The 21,390-nt window shown below is 35.2% G+C and overlaps 1 protein-coding gene across 3 annotated transcripts in view; it reads left to right on the top strand.

Moving 5' to 3' along the window:
- The first annotated feature begins 1,889 nt into the window (after nucleotides 1-1,889).
- The window catches only part of LOC128237465 (macoilin-like), a 41,286-nt gene continuing 21,785 nt past the window's right edge, over nucleotides 1,890-21,390 (top strand). For 2 of the 3 annotated variants that reach the window (XM_052953024.1, XM_052953026.1), the window contains exons 1-9: nucleotides 1,890-2,091; nucleotides 6,878-7,019; nucleotides 12,554-12,680; nucleotides 15,216-15,345; nucleotides 15,862-15,928; nucleotides 16,950-17,046; nucleotides 18,996-19,434; nucleotides 20,405-20,563; nucleotides 20,968-21,147. In XM_052953024.1, the coding sequence (XP_052808984.1) occupies nucleotides 2,009-2,091; nucleotides 6,878-7,019; nucleotides 12,554-12,680; nucleotides 15,216-15,345; nucleotides 15,862-15,928; nucleotides 16,950-17,046; nucleotides 18,996-19,434; nucleotides 20,405-20,563; nucleotides 20,968-21,147 (1,424 nt within the window). In that variant the 5' untranslated portion in view covers nucleotides 1,890-2,008. The remainder of the gene's footprint in view (nucleotides 2,092-6,877; nucleotides 7,020-12,553; nucleotides 12,681-15,215; nucleotides 15,346-15,861; nucleotides 15,929-16,949; nucleotides 17,047-18,995; nucleotides 19,435-20,404; nucleotides 20,564-20,967; nucleotides 21,148-21,390) is intronic. The other variant, XM_052953025.1, reaches the window with a different exon arrangement.

The raw sequence follows: 21,390 nt of genomic DNA, 5'->3' as shown, positions 1-21,390 counted from the left end.
TTATCTAATGCTTAATGGTTGCCACAGCCACCTTGAGTGTGTCAGGGGTGGGGATAGTGACAATATGATTTGGCAAACTGTTCCAAAGTACAACCGAGTGAGGATAGAATGAAAATTTGTGATAGTCAGTTTTTACTTGAATTGTTCTGAAACATAGTGGGTGCATTAGTCTGGTAAATCGTATTGGTGTTTGAATATAAGATGGCAGCGTAATAGCAACATGATGATGGTATATGTTGTAAAACATTACAAGTCGGGAATCTAGTCTACGTTGTTCAAGTGAGCGCCAACCAAGACTTTCCTGCATGTTTGTAACACTGGAGAAAGGAGAGAAGTCATGTTAAACCAACGAATAGCCCGACGTTGAACCATTTCAATTTTATTGGTGTTTGATTTTGTGTGTGGGTGCCAAATTGTGCTTGCATATTCTAACTGTGGACGGACAAGGGTTTTGTAAGCTAAAGTCCTGACACTTTCTGTTTTTGTTTTTATATTTCTTTTAATGAAGTTGAGAGTATTATTTCCATTGGTGGTAATTCTTGAAATATCAGTGTTCCAGGTGAGATCTGCTGATATATTAACACCAAGATATTTAGCACTTGAGTCTGGCTCTAAGCTCTGGCCATGGAGTATATATGGATTTCTGATGATATGCTTATTCCTTGTTATGTGCAAAACTTGACACTTGGAGGGATTAAACTCCATATCCCAATCATTTCCCCATAATTCCAGTTGTTTGAGGTCATTTTGAAGGATAGCACAGTCAGAAGGAGAATTGATGGTAAGATAAACAGCAGTATCATCTGCAAAAAGTCGAACTTGTGATTTGATACTAGAAGGGAGGTTATTTATATAAATCAGGAAAAACAAGGGACCCAGTACAGAGCTCTGAGGTACACCAGATGTTACGGGTACGTCTTCAGAATGATCACCATCCAAGACTACTGTCTGACTTCTATGAAGGAGAAATGCCTCAGACGACTTGAGAACCTGTGGACAAACACCATAATCCTGTAGTTTGAAGAGAAGTTTTTTGATTTACCTAGTCAAAAGCTTTGCTGAAGTCCAAAAGAATTAAGTCTGTTTGATTGCCTGAGAAAGTGGTTCTTACAAGATCGTCGGTCAGCTCAATAAGTTGAGTTTCGCATGAGCGCTTTTCTCGAAAACTATGTTGTAGGTCATAGCAAATATTGTGTTCGGTCAGATGTGCAGAGAGATTTGAGGCAATAATGTGTTCTAATGATTAACATAAAATACATGTAAGTGAGATAGGTCGATAGTTTGCTGGGTTGCTGGAATCACCCTTTTTAAACAGTGGGCATACAAAAGCCTTCGTCCAGGCAACAGGGATAGAGTTTGTGGTTATAGTGACCGGCTTTTGAGAGAGGACTGTTATAATATCAGCAATCTCTTTTTTCAACTCTTTAAGGACAAGAGGGCTTATACGGTCTGGTCCAGTAGGTCCATGATAAAACAAACTCGTGCTAAAACTTTAGAGGCCAACTTGTGTAAGAAGACCGAGACAAGATGACAACTGATCGACGATAGACAGTGAAATTTTAAGTCATATAAATTAATTATAACTATGATATCATATATATCCTTAATATTAATTAAATAATAATCAAAGCCATTAGCTATAAATAGCTTTTAAGATATGTATACTAAGATTGTGTCCTTGCCACACCAGCGCAACATGACTTCCCGCTTTTTATAACGACTATACGTTGAAGTATGCAAGTACAAAGAAATAGTTGGTGTTGATCGTTTTATCGATTAGTGGCGGATCGAGCATAACTTTGTTTACCCACAATCCCGTGGAAACGACGAATCACGGAAATAAACGGAAAACGCTTCCGTAAACATCGGAACCACGTAATATGCCGAACAATTGTCATTTCCATGCGCATGTCTGACAAGCAGACTTCCAGGTTTTCCGGAAAAATATCACAAAATTATCCCTAAGCCTGGCCTTTGTGCACCATTTAACAGTGTATGTTCTAGGATTATGAAGAGACCTAGAAATGCAGATTGTGCAAAGTTACGCCGGCCTCTGAAAAGAAGCAAAATCACCGAAGGATTTTATGGAAGGTGAGTGGCCAATATTTTCAATATGGCAGCGACAAAAAAACGTTTGTTCATTCCAAAGCGATTTGACATGTTTAGCTTTTGTCCATCTGATGGAGTTCTTACTGGTTAAGCAGTTGTCAACACTTCTATGTTGATGAATTGCCACTAAAATGCATGCGCTGACTGCAAATAATGTTCACATTCAATTTTGTGTTAAGAATCTTAAAATGCAGAAGGAACTTAATTATGAACAACTGAGTAGCCTACCTATTTGGAAAAGAATAATTCGTATGGAGGCATTTCTTTTGTAGAATTGCAAAATAATTTACTTAAATATTTTAGGTTTTGTTGTATTGCACAATGTTATGACACTCAAAAATATCCTTACAACAACAAAGAACAGAATTGTGTCACAGTTAAATTTAGATATGTTGTCATAGTATCGATCATCTATGTTTATATGTTTTCATAGAATCGATCATCTGTGTTTTTAAATGTCAGGTATAGTTAATATTCCTTTTGTGTCGCAGTGGTGAACACATAAAAAGTTCTGAAGAGGCTCCAATTGCAACTGACATACATTTGTACGATATCATCTGAGGTCTACTGGTTGACGGTACATTTCCAAACAGGGCACAATTCCTGAGCACCTTTTAAAACACGCGTTTGTTTACCGTGATCGATTATTCGGTGACCTAGATCAATTCAGAGGCTTGCCTTGGTAACATTTGTGAAGTTTCATCTTGTTGTGTTGAGTAATTTTTCTAAAAATGCCATTCAATGTTAATATGCTTAAAGATCAAAATGTAGCACATGGGGGAATGAGGGCGCATGCGCATCTTTGAGGCCTTACAGTTATGTTGACCTACATTCAGGATACTTATTATTAGAAGAATTACGGACACTACGGACCATGGACATTACGGACCAGATTTAGGGACACTACGGACCAGATTTAAGGACATTACGGACCATCTTCAGATACTTACGGAACATGATTTAAACATATTTTTTTTTAATTATTCACTCATTGGTTTTTAATTTGTTAATAAATACTTGGATATGAGTGCTCAGTATGACGTTATATCTTCCATATAACTGTGAAAAATCCCGTGAAATTAGAATAGATCAATGGTTCAATAAATAAAATCTTGTGAAAGTCCAAAAGTTGTTAAAGACCTTTCCATTCCAAGGCGGGGTGGTTTGCATAAACACGTCTAGAACAGTGGATACAACAAGCGCAAGGCATACATGTTTATAGATCTATTTAGTTTTGTGGCAGTGGAAACTGTGAGGATGTAAACCTCAAACTCTTGCTTTATATACAATAAACGATGTGTGTTTGTTGCAATTCTTGCAACATGATGTTTAAAACTGGCAATTTCTGTTGCCTTAATTAGGGTTTATTAGTTATAATTCTACCCGTAATTATCGGCGATATATTACAAAAGAAACAAACATTATACTGACAACCTTTAATTGGCAATCATGAAAGTGTGAAAACCCATTGTGACGGCGCACTTTCACTGAACCTTTCAACTACAACAGATGAAACGGAAAACAAACAAATTTGACGATCCAAATTTTATTTCAGAAAGCTATCGATCACATATGAAAACATTAAAATTCACATTTACAAATACACATTAGTTGTATGTAAAATTATAAATCAATTATCTCTATTATATTATATTTTTTGTTCTTAAGGCCTTTTTTTTAATTATAAGTTTTACGAACGGCCAGAGTTGTGAAGTGTCAGAGGTCTCAGGAGGAAATAAAAATAAAATTACATTTCTGGAATGTTATTTTTTGGTCGGGGGAAAAAACACACACAGAAAAGCAAAAGCTATGATGTATTCTCTATGATTTTCTATTTTAATGTCAAGTCACTTACTAGGTAAGTGTGTGCACACTTGTTTTTGCTTTATCTGACAAGATCACTTCATATTTTCATTAATCACTCTTTATACTTTGTAAATGCATGATATAATAGACAAGTGACATAAAAAATCAACTATTTTCAGTAAATTTATTTGCCATGTAGAGTTTAAGGAATCGGCTATCACTTCACTGTGTTGTCTTGGCTTCAAATTGTCTGATACCAATTTACCAACCATGTCATAGTTACAGTTACAGTACACTCAACGAGTAAGACACACTCTCCATTTCCCTCCGCGGATTTTTGCTATCGCGGACAACAAAATGATTTTATCGACTGTCCGCGTTCTTCGGAGTTTGAATTTAAGGTATGGAGGGTGATCAGTCGACTGAAGAATAACGAACTCGGCGTTCCTCGGAGGGGTTAACTCCGCGAAACTCTGCGGACACTAGATAAGAATCTACGCTAAAGTTAAATTTATTTTATTAAACTTTTCTACCGATTACGACGGCTCCAGTAAATTGCTATTATTCTTTTTCCTCTGCCCGTTTTGCATTAAGTTAGCTTACCACAAGAATGCAGTCGTTTTTCACTAGTTGCACATGCATCTTATAAACATGTTTTTGCTAATGACTGATAAACATATTTCTTCCGAGAAATTCTAGGTTACACATTTTCGGAAAATCAGGAGGTCTAACACGCTTACCACAAGAATGCAGTCGTTTTTCACTAGTTGCACATGCATCTTATAAACATGTTTTTGCTAATGACTGATAAACATATTTCTTCCGAGAAATTCTAGGTTACACATTTTCGGAAAATCAGGAGGTCTAACACGCGTTCCAAGTTCACAGCACATGGTTTTGAAGGCCTTCTTGCCTCGTTTTCTGTGGAAAATTCCATGAAACGTCATAGCTATTTTTAACCACTAATAATGAATAGTATATTCATGGGTGAAAGTTTTCTGTATTAATACGGAATTCCGTATTTTCGGTCTTCTCAGGGGTCATTTTTCTAAATCGTGTAAATCCAGGGAGTTTTTCGTGGGGGGGGAGGGTACCCCAAACCCCATCATCAACATCGCGATCTACTCAAAATCGTAGATAAAACAAAGTTAAATTTTCTGGTTTCCCAATTTCGTTCTATAAATAGCGTTGCCATAAGCGGTAAATTCTGTCGGCGATATCAGCCGAACGTTTCCGTAAATAGTAATTTCTTTTCGTAAAAAAGCATCTTCATTCCAATGTTCTCCGAATAACCTCGGCAGTTTCCGCGCCAACAAAAACTTCGATGGCGGAAAAAGCCGGTTTTTGCCGAATATTTAAGATCAGTATCATTTTCAACTTTTACGACATACTGCAAATTGGAGGCAAAAACAAACGATGAAATAAATCGAAATACTTCTGTCAAAATTGAACAATGAAGTTTGTACCCCCAGGGTATAATACTAAAGAGCTTGAACAGCCTGCGAAAAACAAATGGAGGTGGCAAAGGCTGTCAAAAGTCGATTCGAAGGGTGTGAAATGGTCCGATTGTAGTTCTGGCTTCCATAACTTTAATGTTGATATTTATTTTTTTGATGTTTACAACACATTAAACTAACACGTCCAAAAAGGTAATATATAACTTGTTCGCTGAAGTTCTTTAGCTAGTCCGATTGGTAAGTTGATAAAAATACAAAACACTATTCAATATAAATCTTTAATTGTATTCTGATTTTCATTTTTTAACTTTTATTCGAATGAGTTACAGAGTTAAATGAATTCTTGATTAATGAGCAAGAATTGAAGTATTGAGGGATGTTTCTGTCAGGGGCCTTATGTACATGTATGTTGACAAAAGCTGCCAGAAATATAAATATACAACATATATTTGATTGATTAAAAGACAGGAAAGGCTTTGAAATGTGTTTTAAAATGCTTAATTCCTGGAGCTTCCGGGAGCCTCCGGCCCCCTGAACCCCTGGCCAGGGCTTTGCCCTGGACCCACCAGGGGCCCTGCGCCCCCCAGCTTAATTTTTCAGTATTTTGAAAATTTGCAACTTTCACCCATGTATATTCTACATTGTATTGATCACGTGCTTGACGTCAGAGGTCATGGTTCAGAATCGTGTAAATAGTCGGCTGCTTTATGATGCAATAACTTAGTGGATATACTTTAATGATTCAATGTTTAAGACAATATTCAATTGGCGTTTACGGACACAAATACAAATTAAACATTGGTACATGTAAAAAGCCAGCCACTCGGAGGAACTCGGGGGAATTTTAGCGAGGGCAACAGTTTTACCCTCGGAGGAAACCCGCGATCACCGACTTTATCCCTCGGAGTGAGCAAGGAAAGTGGGTCTAACTCGTTGAGTGTACTGTAGTCTTCCATGAGTTATCAGAGTTATATAATAACACGTTTTTGTGTTGTTCGATGCAACATAGCTTTACAAGAAAGAGATTTTTGGTAATTTTTCCTGAAAATATTAGCGGTTAATTCTTCGACTAAAGCTTAAATTAAGTTGATGTGGTATTAAGACCATGTACATGCAAATCATTGGAAAGGTACCTTGGAGTAGCCCTGACACCAAACATACAGATCACATAGGACATTTTATCTGGCTGTATTATCATATATGGTTATGTCACCCAGGACAAAATACAATAAACCCATAAATATTATATTTAGGGACTTAAATACTTCTTTATTCTTTAATAAAGCAGCACTGACAACATGAAATATAACAAAACTCAGTTACTACATGTATTAAATGATCCAGTATATATTCTCTAAACTCATGGTATAAAGTGTTTGTTTGTAAAACTGCGAGGTAATAAGGCAGGTATGTCGGACAAATTCCATATTGTTTTGTTTTTTTTAATACGTTTTGTCATTCATTTCTGTAGTACATTTCTGCTCATGTTTTTATGTACATTTCAGTACGTTTCTGTACATGAAATTCCTGATGGTGTGGGCACTCGTTCTGATGGCGGATTTCATCCTGGAGTTTCGGTTCGAGTACCTGTGGCCCTTCTGGCTCCTCATGAGGAGCGTGTACGACTCTTTCAAGTTTCAAGGACTGGTAAGTGATTTTGGCTCATCGGAACATATTTTTTAGGTCCGAAGCAAGATGCGTAGGCAGAGCATTTACAAGCAGAATTTTACAGTGCTTAAAAAATAAATAGATTTTCCATTAAAAAAGGTTCAGTAAAAGGTAAGCTCTGCCTCAAGAAAGTCTGTGTAGTTATGACAGTTCGTATTAGATGCAGATTTTGCTATGCAGCAACCTTAAGCAAACTAGTGTGTTCTTAGAGGCTGCAAAAAGCTCTGCTACTGACCCGTTGTATAGATATTTGTTTCCGAGTGCTTAACATCTTTAACAACTTCAGCAACATACCCTAGGACATTTTCAAGGTATCCCACAAATCTGATATTCTGACTCATTTCTTATGGCAAATTCTTTAAAACCCTCATGATTTTTCAATTTTTTAATACTCCTGGAAATTTAATCAAAAAATCAAAATTTAATGTTAGCTATAAAATTTTCCACCTTTGTACACAAATTATCATCCACAAAATGCATGGAAAATGGCCTTTTGGTGACTCTGGAAAATTTGTGAGTTTTAAAATACTGGTATATAATCATATTCCCTGGTAAATGTACACACATTTGATTCCTTCTGTCAAGTTGGACTAGTGAGTGATTGATGTGGGGTCGGTTTCACCTAAGACCTTCGTGTTAAAGTGAAATTATCTTCGGCCGTATAATTATCTTGCATTTGAACTTATTTGCAAAAGCTGTACCTATACCTTGTATCCATTTGGGATGTTCCTACAGATGTAAGATTTTGGAATTTACGACTTAAGAAGCTTTATTGAAATGGGCTCTATGGTGCTAAAATATAGGCCATTATGTACAAGCATGTATGTATTTATGTATTTCTTTAGACCTTGCGGTCAAGGATAATCCGTGAAAGTGCAAGCACTTATTTCCAACGGGGTCCTTTGTTTTTGCTGAAGGGACAGCACGCTGAAGAGACAGTGGTTGGATACAAGGAAGTCCGGGTGCGATACCCTAGCATTTTTTCGAAGAGACTCTTTGGTTCTTTTACGTGCTCGGTGTAAAGCACCGCTACAAGGAGTACAACTTTCCTAGGTTAAACCAGTACTGAGTATACCACTTTTCCAAGCACTATCCTCTAAATGCCGAGCGCCAGGCAAGGGAGCTACTTGTACCAAATTTTAACGTCTTTTGGTATGATGCGGCCAGGGATCGAAACCCTAGACTTCCTGCTCCATAGGCGTGTGCCTTAACCACTAGGCCACGGAGACGGTAATACAGTGGTCAAAATAAGTTCAAGCCCACAGACTAGACTATTAGTAATGCTGGCCCCATTTTTGCATTTTATAAGGCATTTTATTTGTTGTACAAATTGATGCCCTGTCTTAGTATGAATATCTGATGCATCTTGCAGGTATTTAAGGCCTTAAATATATCTGAATTTAGGGCAACAGTCTCAAAAATGCTATAAAGGGAAGGCCCAAATTTCTTTTTACTTTCTGTTTTTTTAATCAAATCAAAACAGCAAAGCAAGTTGCAAATTCTCACCATGACATGATGGTATGTGTGTTAAATATTAATAAGATATTTAATTATTATATCTAATACTTAATGTTTTTAATTGCAATCAACAGAAATGGTCAACAACAACTTAAAACTGAAAACAGAATTATTTTAAGTCGAAAAAAACCTCTAGGTTTAAGGGGTCTAGCATGTTAGGGTAGGGTTGGCCGAAACACAGGATTTTTTAGGCCTAATTTAAGTTTGTTGTTAAGTTATTCATCTGTTTAGTAATAAAACAACATGCTATTATTTGTTGGCTGGTCAAAGCATAGACCCTCCTTTGTCACTGCTCCAAGGCCATTTATCAGCCCATTATCAACCATGAAACCAATTTCTTCCTATTCCGACCTTCATTGATGGGGTCTTTTTAGGTAAAAGGTCATTGATACAAAGACTTTTCGGAAGCTCTCTTACAAGTCTGTCAATAATCGAGGAACAAGCAGATAATTTGTGGATGACAAATTGTAGTCGGTCATTGTAAATAGATTAGTCTTATTATAGATTTGTTGCCTTTACTGAACTATTAGTCATCTAATCTCATCCTCGGCACCGCAGCGTATTCATAACCTATATTGGTCTTTAGATATGGTTGGGAAAGCCAAGGATGTCTTATCTAGGCTAAGTAAAAAAGACATGTCTTATAAAGGGCCAATATGTTACAAGTCAGTGAGATGATTATAATTTTATATTAATAATTAAGAAATTCTTATTCCTTTATGATACACCAGATGATCATGCAAGATCTTTATATGCTATGAAGAGACATGTACATTACATTCCTACATACTCTGTTGCGATGCATCAAATGTCTGTTTTATTTTAAAGGCACATATAGTCCGGTAGATGCATGAAAAAAACATTGTTTTAAATGTGTTATTTTGTTTTACTCATTCGACTTTAATTATCAAAACAAAACAAAGCAGTTTTGGCCTAAAAAAAAAAAAAATTGTTTGGTTAGGGTTACATCCTTTTCAAAAATAGGTAGGGTAGGTAGGCTTTTTATTTTTTTTTTATTAGGCTTTATATAAGAATGTCATTTTCATCATTGGAGAATGGTGTTAAAGTTATCTTCTATATAAGCAATTAAGGTTTTAAACTACATATTGAAAAGCAAAAAAAAGAAGATTTTTTCTTCTTTTTTTTCAATGCGCCTATTCCGTAGGTAGGGTCGGGTAACCCGAACCAAATGTATTTATTTTTTTAGGCCTTATGTACAGATCAAAATATATCCACAATATTATGGCACTTTTGCAATTTGCAAACTTGTGGGTACATAGCTATTATTTAAGTTATTTTAATTAAGGATAATATTTATTGTTAAAATATGTACAGGTACTTAAATCATATGCTTTTTTGTTTTGATCAAGATTGAGTGAAATGAGTTAAACATAATAATGTATTCAAATTTATGTGTTTCTTATGTGTATCTTTCTAGACATTATACCTTTAAATGATCTTCAGCTTTTACGGTGTATAAAACGGACATAGACCTGACATTTTTCTTTGAAATCCAATTTTATGACAACATTTTGTAATGCCATTATTGATCTGCTATTCTCGGCAAGTATGAGCCTTAATGACAGCTACATCTAATGGTTTCCTTGTCAATGACAGCATTTTGTAAAATCAATTTTCATTCCTCTGTGCTGTATTCTCTTAATTTGAAGCTGTTGGTCACCCACTAATATCTAGTAAGACAAAGCAATTATGAGGGATCTCCTGGGATGAGTTTGTGGTTGGTTGGAGCTGTTAAAATCAAATCACTGTATAAGCATATTTAATATATAAAGGATGATTAATAAATGATTGTATTTGTAGGTATTAAGGTAACTGCCTTTGAAGTCCATTCTATTGGTAGATAGATAGATAGATAGTTGCATTGGTCCATGTATGTTACATGCTTTTCTGGACCCAAATTTCTCAGAAGAACTTCAGTCTACCAAACTTATGACGCTTATTTCATCCTTAATCTCGATTTTACTGAATACAAATTTGTTTAATAAAAATATTGTGATTATTATAAAGGTAATTTCCTTTATAAGTCAAACAAGTCTTTAGAATGTAAACATTACACAATTTTTAATAAAACAAAGGCAGTGAGCTTAACTTAGTCCTGTTTTAAGAATTTTAAGATGTTTTGAGAAATTGGATCATGGGTGTTGACCAGGGCTTCCATTAAGATTTTTGAAACTGGAAGTATTAACTTCCTGCCCATCAATTTTGGAAGTTTTTCACTGAAATGTGGAAGTTTAAGTCTCCCGAATACAATATCTTTTTCCACTATTTTTCAACAAGTATGTTATAATTAAAGTTACTTGCCACTTTAATATGCCAAATTCAAAGACTTATATATATATATTAATATGATAATTCATTTTTCTTAAAGACTGATTGAAATTGTGACCAATAAAGTTATATTGACACAAGCTTTTGATATTTTGAACTTCCAAGCTTTCTACTTTGGAAGTTGTCTTCAAAATTATGGATGTCTTTGTACATTCAAGTAAACTATTTTGGAAGTTTTAACCAATTTTCTAGGGAGTAATATGTTTCCAAACTTCCTTTAATGGAAGCCCTGGTGTTGACTAAGTTCGTAATCTAGATAACTAGGATGATAATTATCCCCCGCTGAATTGAAGGTTTCGGCAGGGGATATTGTTTTTGCGTTGTCCGTCATTGCGTCCATCCGTCTGGAACCATATCTTGGTAGGCATTGATCAGAAAATGTTCAAACGTGGTCAGAATGTTCCCCTTGATCAAATCTCGACCACATGTTATAGTGGGTCACATGGGGTCAAAAACTAGGTCACTATGTCAAATCTTCAAAAACTTTCACTTTGTAATCATTCAAATTCATAGAGACTATTACAAATGTTACTCTATATACAACACTTTTATTTCAAATAATCCAAACAAACTCAAACTTATATCCAACGTTCATAACAGTCTATTTCTCTGCAGCCATATTACATAATAATATGGGAATATTCCACCTACTTTTCATTTCCCATCCATGAACTTTGCCTAATCAGGCGGGGGATATCAATTCAACGAATTTGCTTGTATAATTTTAGCTGAATTTGGATTTTGGATCTGCTTAAATTTTAACTGTTTTTACAGTCAGCAAAATTAAAATTTGGATGAACAATCTCAAAACCTTAATCTCAGTGCTTTGAACAAAAAATCAACAAGCCCAGGATTTCAGCTTGCGGGCTTGTGCTAATTTCAATCACTGTTTTAACTGTAAAAAAGTGGGGTTTTTGTTTCTGGAAGTGTTCTTCAGCAATGTCATTGACCAAACACTAAAAATAACATTTGTCTTAAATAAAAGAGCAATCCAGATATTAGAATGAAATCTGGTATTCTTTTTTGCCAGAAACGATGCACTCATCTTTACTACTGTGGAAGTTTAATGGATATACTTGTGATCTATATAGTAATCCTAACAAGATTTGTTTCAGCTGTACTTGTTTTATTTGAATATATTAGCATATCATCATAAATTCTATGTTTAAATGTCAACAACGATGTTGTTTATGCACCAGTCAATTGTAACCACGGCTCCCCCAGGTCCGGGGAATAGCGGGGACATTGTCTTCCGGTCAAGACAACCCTGGCTAAAATCGCCGCCCTGCGGGGATGAACTGATGATAAAAACCCCGCCAAATGCCCACGGGACCTTAGGTTAGGCCCATTTCTCGCTCTATTTTGCTCGACGACAAAGCCACCGCATTCTCCCGGCACTGCGGGGCCACCGGAAAGGTAAAAACACGGCCCATTTCCCCGGCTGCCCACGGTATACCCCCGGACCTGGGGTGCCGTGGTTACAATTGACTGGTGCATTATCACGTTGTTAACTTTAATAAAGGTCTGAACAAGGTGCCCTATATGTTAAACATCAAACCAACTAAATGACTTAAAAGCCCATGCTTCTATGATGAAAATTGTATATCATGAAGTAGAGTTAAAATTGAACATATTTCTATTTTCAGGCTTTCTCCGTATTTTTTGTAAGCATCGCCATAACGTCGGACGTCGTGTGTTACCTGTTTATACCAGTCCAGTGGCTGTTTTTTGCTGCCAGCACATACGTTTGGGTTCAATATGTCTGGCATACAGGTATAAAATAATAAGGAATGACTATTATTTCTGAGGCCTAAAAATAAAAGGTTTGTCTCTGGTTAGTCGTCTGACTCTAAATATTAAAATTTGGAAAAATAAAAATGCAGTATCTGTAATATTTTGGCATTTGCTTATTTCGGTGCATTAGGTTTTTGTTTCATATGACAACGAAAAATGCCCCATTTGACTGTGATTAAACATGCCTTATTTTAAAAAAAGAAATATAACCCTACCTACGGACTCATTATTTATTTTGACATTTAACCAGAGAAGCCTGAGAATCATAAAAATAACGTCATAGGTCCTTAGAAAAACATATGTAGGAACTGTTACAGTATATGACTTGAAATGCGCAGAAAAATGAACCTCTGGTGATATCTCAATTTCATACAGGATATACAAGATTTTGACTTAAAAAAGTATTGTCAGTCTCAAGTGTATGAAAGCAACAGTGTAACAGTTAAGTAAGGTTGTTTTGAAAAATTGATAATGGTCATAAAAGTACTATCACCATGCTAACGGAAATGACGAGACTTTTGCATCATATTTCCTTCCTGCAAAATTGTTTTACAGTAAGTGACATATAAACAATGTGTTTCTTGTCCTGCTGTACTGAAGGATATATGCAGAAATTTATCTGATTGGGAAATTTCAGTATTATAGTCCCGAAAACACTTTATAAACAGCATTGTAGCCTGACCAACCGGACAAATCTGTTAAAATTTGAGTTTGTCGGTTTCATAATTTTGCTACCAGTGGTCAAAATTAGCACAAGATCGCAAGCCCTGCACAGGTGAAATGCTTTTAGGGCTTGCTGAAATTCTGGATTTTATACAGCAGGGCTTTTTCAAAAACTGATGCCAAGCATTAGTACACGAAATTGGGCTTGTTCATACAAGTCTTATTTCGATGACTGTGTCATATGTCTGAATGTCATATGTCTGAATGTCATATGTCTGAACAATTTCGGAAAGGAAATAAGTATATGGTACAGAAACCTGCAGAAATTATCCGTAATGACCAATAATTAATTACTGTATCATACTGAATCAAGGGTGCAAATGGATTATTGGGTTCACGTCAATGTAACACATGCTGTTGACGGGAAAATAGCATCACAGTGAGAAATGTTTATACCAGATGTGTCATATATTACGCTGGTAAATGTCATTTGCAGACCAGTGGCACCTATGTCCATTGTGTTCGTATAGGGTGTGTTACAGCTGTGAAATATCGTATTGTAAACAGTGCTTTCTGTAATTATTTTGTATCAATTTTCCAAGGAGCATTTTAGCACATTTCATATGCTGGGAGCGAAGTCAATATGGTTCTTATCTTTTGACACACCTCAGATATTCCATTCATTTGATAGGCAAAATCAATTTTACAGTTGAATGAAAATACTTAAATTGTACTCGGAAAATTAGGTTAAACCAATGTGGTTGTTGAATACGTGGGTCCCTGTTGTTTAAAAAAAACAAGTTGTTGTTGCTTTTTCGTTAGTTATTTAATGGAAACTACATGGTCAAGCCAAGTAGCTAATTAAATAGTATCATCAGTTAGTTATTTAATGGAAACTACATGGTCAAGCCCAGTAGCCAATTAAATAGTATCATCAGCTAGTTATTTAATGGAAACTACATGGTCAAGCCCAGTAGCCAATTAAATAGTATCATCAGCCTAGTGCAATAACTCGATAAATGCATAAAGAAATAGCAGCAGATGTTGAGTTCTTGCTTAAATTAAGGTGACGATCAAGACCCTGTAAAAAGGCCAAAAGGCAGGCAGTATACATGAAACAAGAGATAACAGCATACTAAACAACACCGACAGACAGACCATACATGCATCAAAATGTCTTCATCATAAATAAAGCCTTGTTGTCTATGGCAGAGGTGTACAAAATGTTTTAAATGTTGGCCATGGAAGGCAAGTCCCATATGAAGCATGTCCCATAATTCAGTCATCCAAATCAGACTGATGAACAAGCCCGTTTTCTACAAAAGTGCTTGCCATCAAAATCTATGAAGAAGCCCTGCTTTGTTTAATCCATAAGTAAAGCAAGCAGTGAAAGCATTGTAACAGTGCAGGGCTTGCGGACTGGTGCTTATTTCGACCACTGTTAACTCTGGTTGAATATTTGTCAAGTGTTGTCCCATTACGGTGCCCTTTGTAATGTCAAAGTTTTATTATTTAAATAGATCACATTTCGAAACAACGGAAATCGATAATTTCAAAATCTTCACTCTTATTACTCTAACTATTTTGACGTCAGTTGGTCTTAGATCAAGGTCATGGTGACCTTGACCTGAAAATCCCATTTCGTTCTTAATCTTTAATACAATGAAACATTTAAACAAAGTTTAAAAAAAGTTGTTGCCAACATAAAATATGTGAGCCTCTTTAAGAAGAGAAATTCTTCGCATGTTAATCAGTTGTTACCACAGAAAGCCAGTCTGTAAAAGGTGTTTGATTTCATGTATGAGTACAATGCTCACATTAATGTCTAACTTGACGCTTTATATTTTCCAGAGAGAGGAATCTGTCTCCCCACAGTGTCGCTATGGTTACTGTTTGTTTACATAGAAGCCTCAATACGCCTCAGAGAGCTGAAAAACTTGCCATTTAACCTTGATTTATGTAGACCTTTTGCAGCTCATTGGTAAGTGTTGATGTGTAGCTTGAAACCATTAATTAATGTTGACAAACCTCAAAGAGCTGTCTTATAGAGCTAACCAATAAACCTTGCAGCACATCTGTGTTTGCTAACTTAAAGGGACGCATTATAGGTAACCTTTGATAGATGAAAAAAAAAGAAATATATATATATATATATATATATATATAGAGAGAGAGAGAGAGAGAGAGAGAGGATAATTGAATCATTGTAAGATCATCATATATTTCACAGAGTGTGCACCAAAATGTATATTTCACGAGTGGCGTAGCCATGAGTGAAATATTTACTTTTGGTGTTTACGAGGTCTTTTTAATATTTAAGAGTTTTGTTAAATGTTTATTCATTCAGGCTTGTTGGTTGGTTTGAATGTGATGTATGGAAGATTTACTATATATGATAGTATTCAGACTTGCTCAAGAAAACCTGAATTTCAATGACTGTTTGCAATGCATGTATATTAACATACAAAAGATCATTATTTTTGTTCCTGGTTTTCAGTATTGGATATCCAGTTGTCACTTTAGGATTTGGATTTAAGACATACGTTTCTTACAAGTTAAGATTGGTAAGTAGATAAGTTGATAATCTGTAAAGTTTTCCTCCTTTATAGTGCATCTTTAAAAAACACTTGAGTATCAACACAGGTATATTATCATCTTATCAACAGACTAACCGTACATTTTCTTTGCTGAGTTTGTAGAGCATTATCGGCCATTTCTTTGTGATGGTTGTATGATTCCTTGATTTTGTAGGTAGTATTTTCATTGCGATTTGTGACATGAAGTATTTGGCTGAAATTCTTGGTATAATGGTATTTTATTATAGTTTTCTTAGGTAGGATAGCTTGAAAGTAATACTTCATGTCACAAATCGAAATGAAAATGCTACCTACAAAATCAAAGAATCATTATAAATGTAACCTCAACATGTATCTTTATTAAGAAAATCATACAAGTTTCTCCCTATTTTTGGCAGACTCAAACTTCTATACTAATCTAAAAGTTGTCTCCAATTAATAATACATATATTATTCGAACAAATTAAAAACCATATCAAGTTTGAGTCTGCCAAAAATAAGGAGAGACTTGTATGATTTTCTTAATATAGATACATGTTGAGGATACATTTATATAATGTGCGTTTCTATGTACCAGGGATGATAAAGTTCAGGACTAAACCTGACATCAGGATCCAGAGACTTCATTTTCGAACTTTAGTAACGTTTGTTTTTCTCTGTACATTTTCCTAAAACATGATTAAGAAGTGGATATGAATGTTTTGGAAACAATTTCTATAGGGGTCTAAGCCTCTTTACTAGTAGTCAAAATTAACACAAGCCTGCAAGACCTGCGCTGGTAAAATGCATTCCGGGCTTGCTTAAATTTTGAATTTTATATAGCAGGGCTTGTTGTAAAATTTCATGCTAAACAATAGTATAATAATCCGGGCTTGTTTTTCCAAAAGTCTAATTTCGATGACTGTCTTTTATTCTAAACATCTCAGGCTCAAACCAAATTTTTAGACTAGAGGGTTTTGTTCCTTTATCATCTTTGATGTACACAAAAGCTGATGTTTATATTTTTCAGCGAAAGCAGAAAGATGTACAGAAAGACAATGAATTTTATATTAAACTTATTCAACAAGCACTGCCACCAGAATTACAAAATGTAGAAAAACAGAAAGGTAAGACCCATAAGGAATTTTGGGGATATGGCTTTGCTTTCATTTTGGGTTGGCCGATGTGTGTGTGTGGGGGGGGGGAGATAGAAGCACTTCAAATTCTGTAACAGGAATTAAATTTACAAATGATTTCCTTGGGCTTGGAGGAAGGTGTCCTATCTGCCACCCAGATAAGTTGATCCAATTATTTGGCCATTCTAAAAATTCTTATCTTGCTCTCGGGCAAAGATGAAAATAGTACCCCTATTAAAAAGAATAAAAATAACGTACATTTTTACTATATTTTGTTTAACTGAGGTTGGAGAAAAAGCATCTACCATGGCTGCTCATGGAATATAGGTTCATCCCAACCCTCGAGCAGGGTGTTCTACGGAAACTCAGACAATGCGAAAACTTTTTTTTCTTCACAGGACATTGCGACAGGTAAACACTGTAAATTTACCTGTCGCACCAATTTTTTACCTGTCGCAATGTTACAAACAGTATTCAGTTACATCAGCCTAAACCTTGATTTTAAGCCTCTTATTTAAATAAGTTTTGTAATTCCCCATTAAAACTGGTTAAGATCTTCTTGGTTAGATGTGTCCTACTACTATAAATGAAGAGTAGCTAAACATCATAAAAAAATAATCAATATTCGGATCTTATGCCATATTTTTTTTCTTCCCTTGCCTCCCAAAAAACTCATATCTGGTTCGTCTACCTATGGAACAGCTAAATCTTACACTTTTAATTCATCTTTAAATTAAAGATACAGTACGGTTATAAAATGTGACGAATTGTACTACAAGTTAAACTCAGACACAACATTTATTCAGAAACGAAAGTAGAGTTTCTTGTTTATGGCAATGTTAAACAGAGCGGAAAGAGTGTCAGCTCGGTATATTCATCATCATATTTAAATTTACACCATTGCCGGGAACCACTTTGCTGAAAAAAATATATACGGTATTTTGTAATTTCCGAACATTTCCGTAAAATTAAAGTATAAGAGTACGAGCAGAAATCGGAACCTTACGTGTTTTATCGGGTTTCACGGAAACATGTCTAAACGGGTTTACAAATAGTGATACCCGGATTAACACGTTAAATAATCATGATATAATAGTTAAAAATAACTCTGAACATTTATTTAGAAACTGAAAGTAAATTTTCTAAAAATTAAATGGTGCTGACTGTAATTTTTCACCGGACATTGTGACCGACCTAAACAAAAGTTTCGTCGGTCAAAATTGAAATATACCGGACATGTCCGACTGTCCGACGGACATTCGCATTGTCTGGAAACTCTTCAACCTCGTTACCGCAAAACACCCTATGCTGGGGTTGGGATGAACCTATCTTGCACTCTCGGCTTTAGGAGATTTTTTATAATGTTGTATGGGAAAAAAAGTTCAGAAAGATAGCTGCCATACACAAGCAAAGGAGTCAGGATGCACAGCAAAGTGAATCATTAATATATTGTGGGGAAAACAGCATGTTCTTAAAACAAAATTTAGATGGAAAGGCCCCTAAAAAGGCTCCTATTGTACAGAGTTATTAAAGTTGTATAAACATATTCTGAAATACTTAACCACCAATGAAAACACAGAGTTTCTTGTCTTCTTGTTTGTTTATCAAAATAGTGAATTATATGTTGCTTGAATAAGAATCATTCTTTGCAATGTTGTTAAGCATAACTATTAACACAAAAATAATACTTTAATACCTATTTTTTAATCCTGATTTTTTAGCTTATCCAGCCAAATAAATATGTGCAGAAAATTCCATTTTAGAAATACTAGTTTAAAAATATTAATTTCTTTTGCTCTTTGATTAATTGAAAATAGAAACCAGATAAGTGAATAAGTGGATTTTAAAATAAGAAACATTCCTTGCAATGTTATAAAGAATAGCTTATTAAAATGTAAAGATCAATAATTTGATTATTAAATTTTTACCCGATTTTACAGCTTTACCAGCCAAATCGGAGGAGGAGGGAATCTCAGTGTTACCAATCGATGAAAAATCGTCCACATCATCAGCCGATAAAACAGCAGCTAACACAGTAACACAGTCCACATCTAGTAAATCTACTAGCAAAGACGAAAAAGATAGTAAAAAATCAAAGTCGTCACACGATACAGAAATTGACGACGATTTACAATATATTGAGCAAAGTCCACCAAAGAAATCTGCGGACATTAACAGTTTTGACGAAAGTGCTGAAAGTTTTACCACAGAACAACATACAAAAAATTTCAAACAGAATGGTATTAGCACGAAAGTGTCCGGGTCAAAATTGAACAGTTGTAAGGAAAACAGTTCGAAGAAGGGGAAGAATTATAATAAACCAGATTTATCGTCATCAGCATTTGCAAATAATAAAGATGAATCTGCATATTTTCAAAAGTAAGTAAACATGGTTCAGTGGTAATTTTTGCCCTTTTCGGGGCTGAAAATTGGCCCCATTTCCCTCCTGAACAAGTAAATATTTTTCCCCTGCCAGGTAAAAAAATCTCCTTTAAACAATAAATGATTTTATTTATTTTTTAAAAACTGAAGAGCATTGATCTCTTGACATTAAGCAAATGTAGCAATAAGTGCCATTCATGAATTTACCATAGGTTTATTGAATAAAAGGTTTGAAAAAAAGTTGAACATTATATGAATCATGTTTGTATTTTTCACCTTTTTCGACAAAATGAAGCTAGTTTCCCTTATCAAATGGTCCTGCCACCAGTCCCTTAAAAGTGGGAAATCACAGTGGTTGTAAGACCATTTTTGGCCAGTTTATCGGGCCGGAAAGAAATAAAAATTAGATCAGAAAAGTTTTATTAAGTGTAATATGGTACTCAATTTAATAAAGATAATTCTTTAAATTTTAATAGTTCAGAGAACAATGTATTTAAGAATCTAATTGATATGCTGGTAAAAAGTACTAATCTGCCAAAGTATTGAAAATCAGGGATTTTTTCCAATTTCAAGGGAATAGTGGCAGGGCCCCTTGATCGGGAAAATTTGGGCAAAAAGGGGGAAAATACTATAACACGATTCATATATTAATGTTCAACTTTTCAAACCTTTTATTGAACAGACTTATTAACATATTCATGAATGGCACTTTATTGCTATATTTGCTAATTGTTTAGGGGTCAATTCTCCTCCTAAATTTTTTTTAAAAAAATTAAAGGGGATTTTTTTACCTGGATAGTGGCAAAATGCAACCTCTCTCAGGAGAGGACTAGGGTCGAAATTTCCGCCCCAAAAAGGGCCGAAAAAACCTTGCATATTTTGCTTTTACCATAATAGTATTTATTATAGTGTAAATGCAATAAGTATTAAGATTTATGCATTACAATTTTGGTTTCCATATTTACAGATTAGAAAACGATGTAAAACGCCTCAAAACAGACCTACAATTAAGTCGGAACAACGAGGCAGAGCTAAAATCCCAGATCAACGAGTTTATACTCAGCGGGAAAAACACACGGTCAGAGTTGTACCAGCTGCAACAGGATAATGAAAACTTACAAAATAAGTAAGTTTGGTTCTTTCAGTAAATTAAAGACTCGAGACATTGTTGAAATAAGTATAAAAGTTCCAGGGTGCCATTTCATTCAAGACCTGTTTTTGTACTAAAGATGGATTTTTAACACTAGTACAATCCCGAAGTTTAACACTTATGCTGATCATCTACATTTTTCAACCAGCCCTGTTATAAAAAATCCTGATTTTGGGCAAACCTGATAGCCTTTTTACAAATGCAGCCCTTGTAGGTTTGTCCTAATTTGACTCCTGGTTAAAAAATTAACTGTGAGGCACCAGCCAAATCAGAGACATTTGTCACGTGATTGTGACAGCTCTTGTTATTTAAATGTTGTTTTTTTGCATGCATATATTGCGTTTAAATGTCTACTTGTAATTCTTGCTATTTCCCACTAGATTACACAACCTGGTCACTAGTCGACAGAAGGACAAAGAGACCATATCCTCTCTGGAGCGTAAAGTGAACGAGGAAAAGAAGTCGAAAGGCTCCATAGAGCAACAGTTGAACGCTGAGAGGAAGGCGAAAAAAGCTGAAGATGCGGCTGCCGCGCGGGCTGTAGCTTTAGTCACTGCCAGGTAATTGACACGATGCCGAAACCACCTTCATTTAATTATTCACGACTGCTAAGTAATAGATTACTTGAATTTAAATCTAAATGATACAGAATGGGTGGTGTGAGTCTAGATAACTAGCCCTTCTTAATCATTAAAATTTAATTCAGTTCATCTAACTGACTTAGAATACAAACTCATTGGCTGACACATTGTCAATGCAAAATCTGACGCAGGGATTGTGTATCCGATGAGTGGCATTGGGCA

Source organism: Mya arenaria, chromosome 6 (assembly GCF_026914265.1).
Source record: "Mya arenaria isolate MELC-2E11 chromosome 6, ASM2691426v1".
NCBI classification, from domain to species: domain Eukaryota; kingdom Metazoa; phylum Mollusca; class Bivalvia; order Myida; family Myidae; genus Mya; species Mya arenaria.
This window is presented reverse-complemented; position numbering and strand designations above follow the sequence as displayed.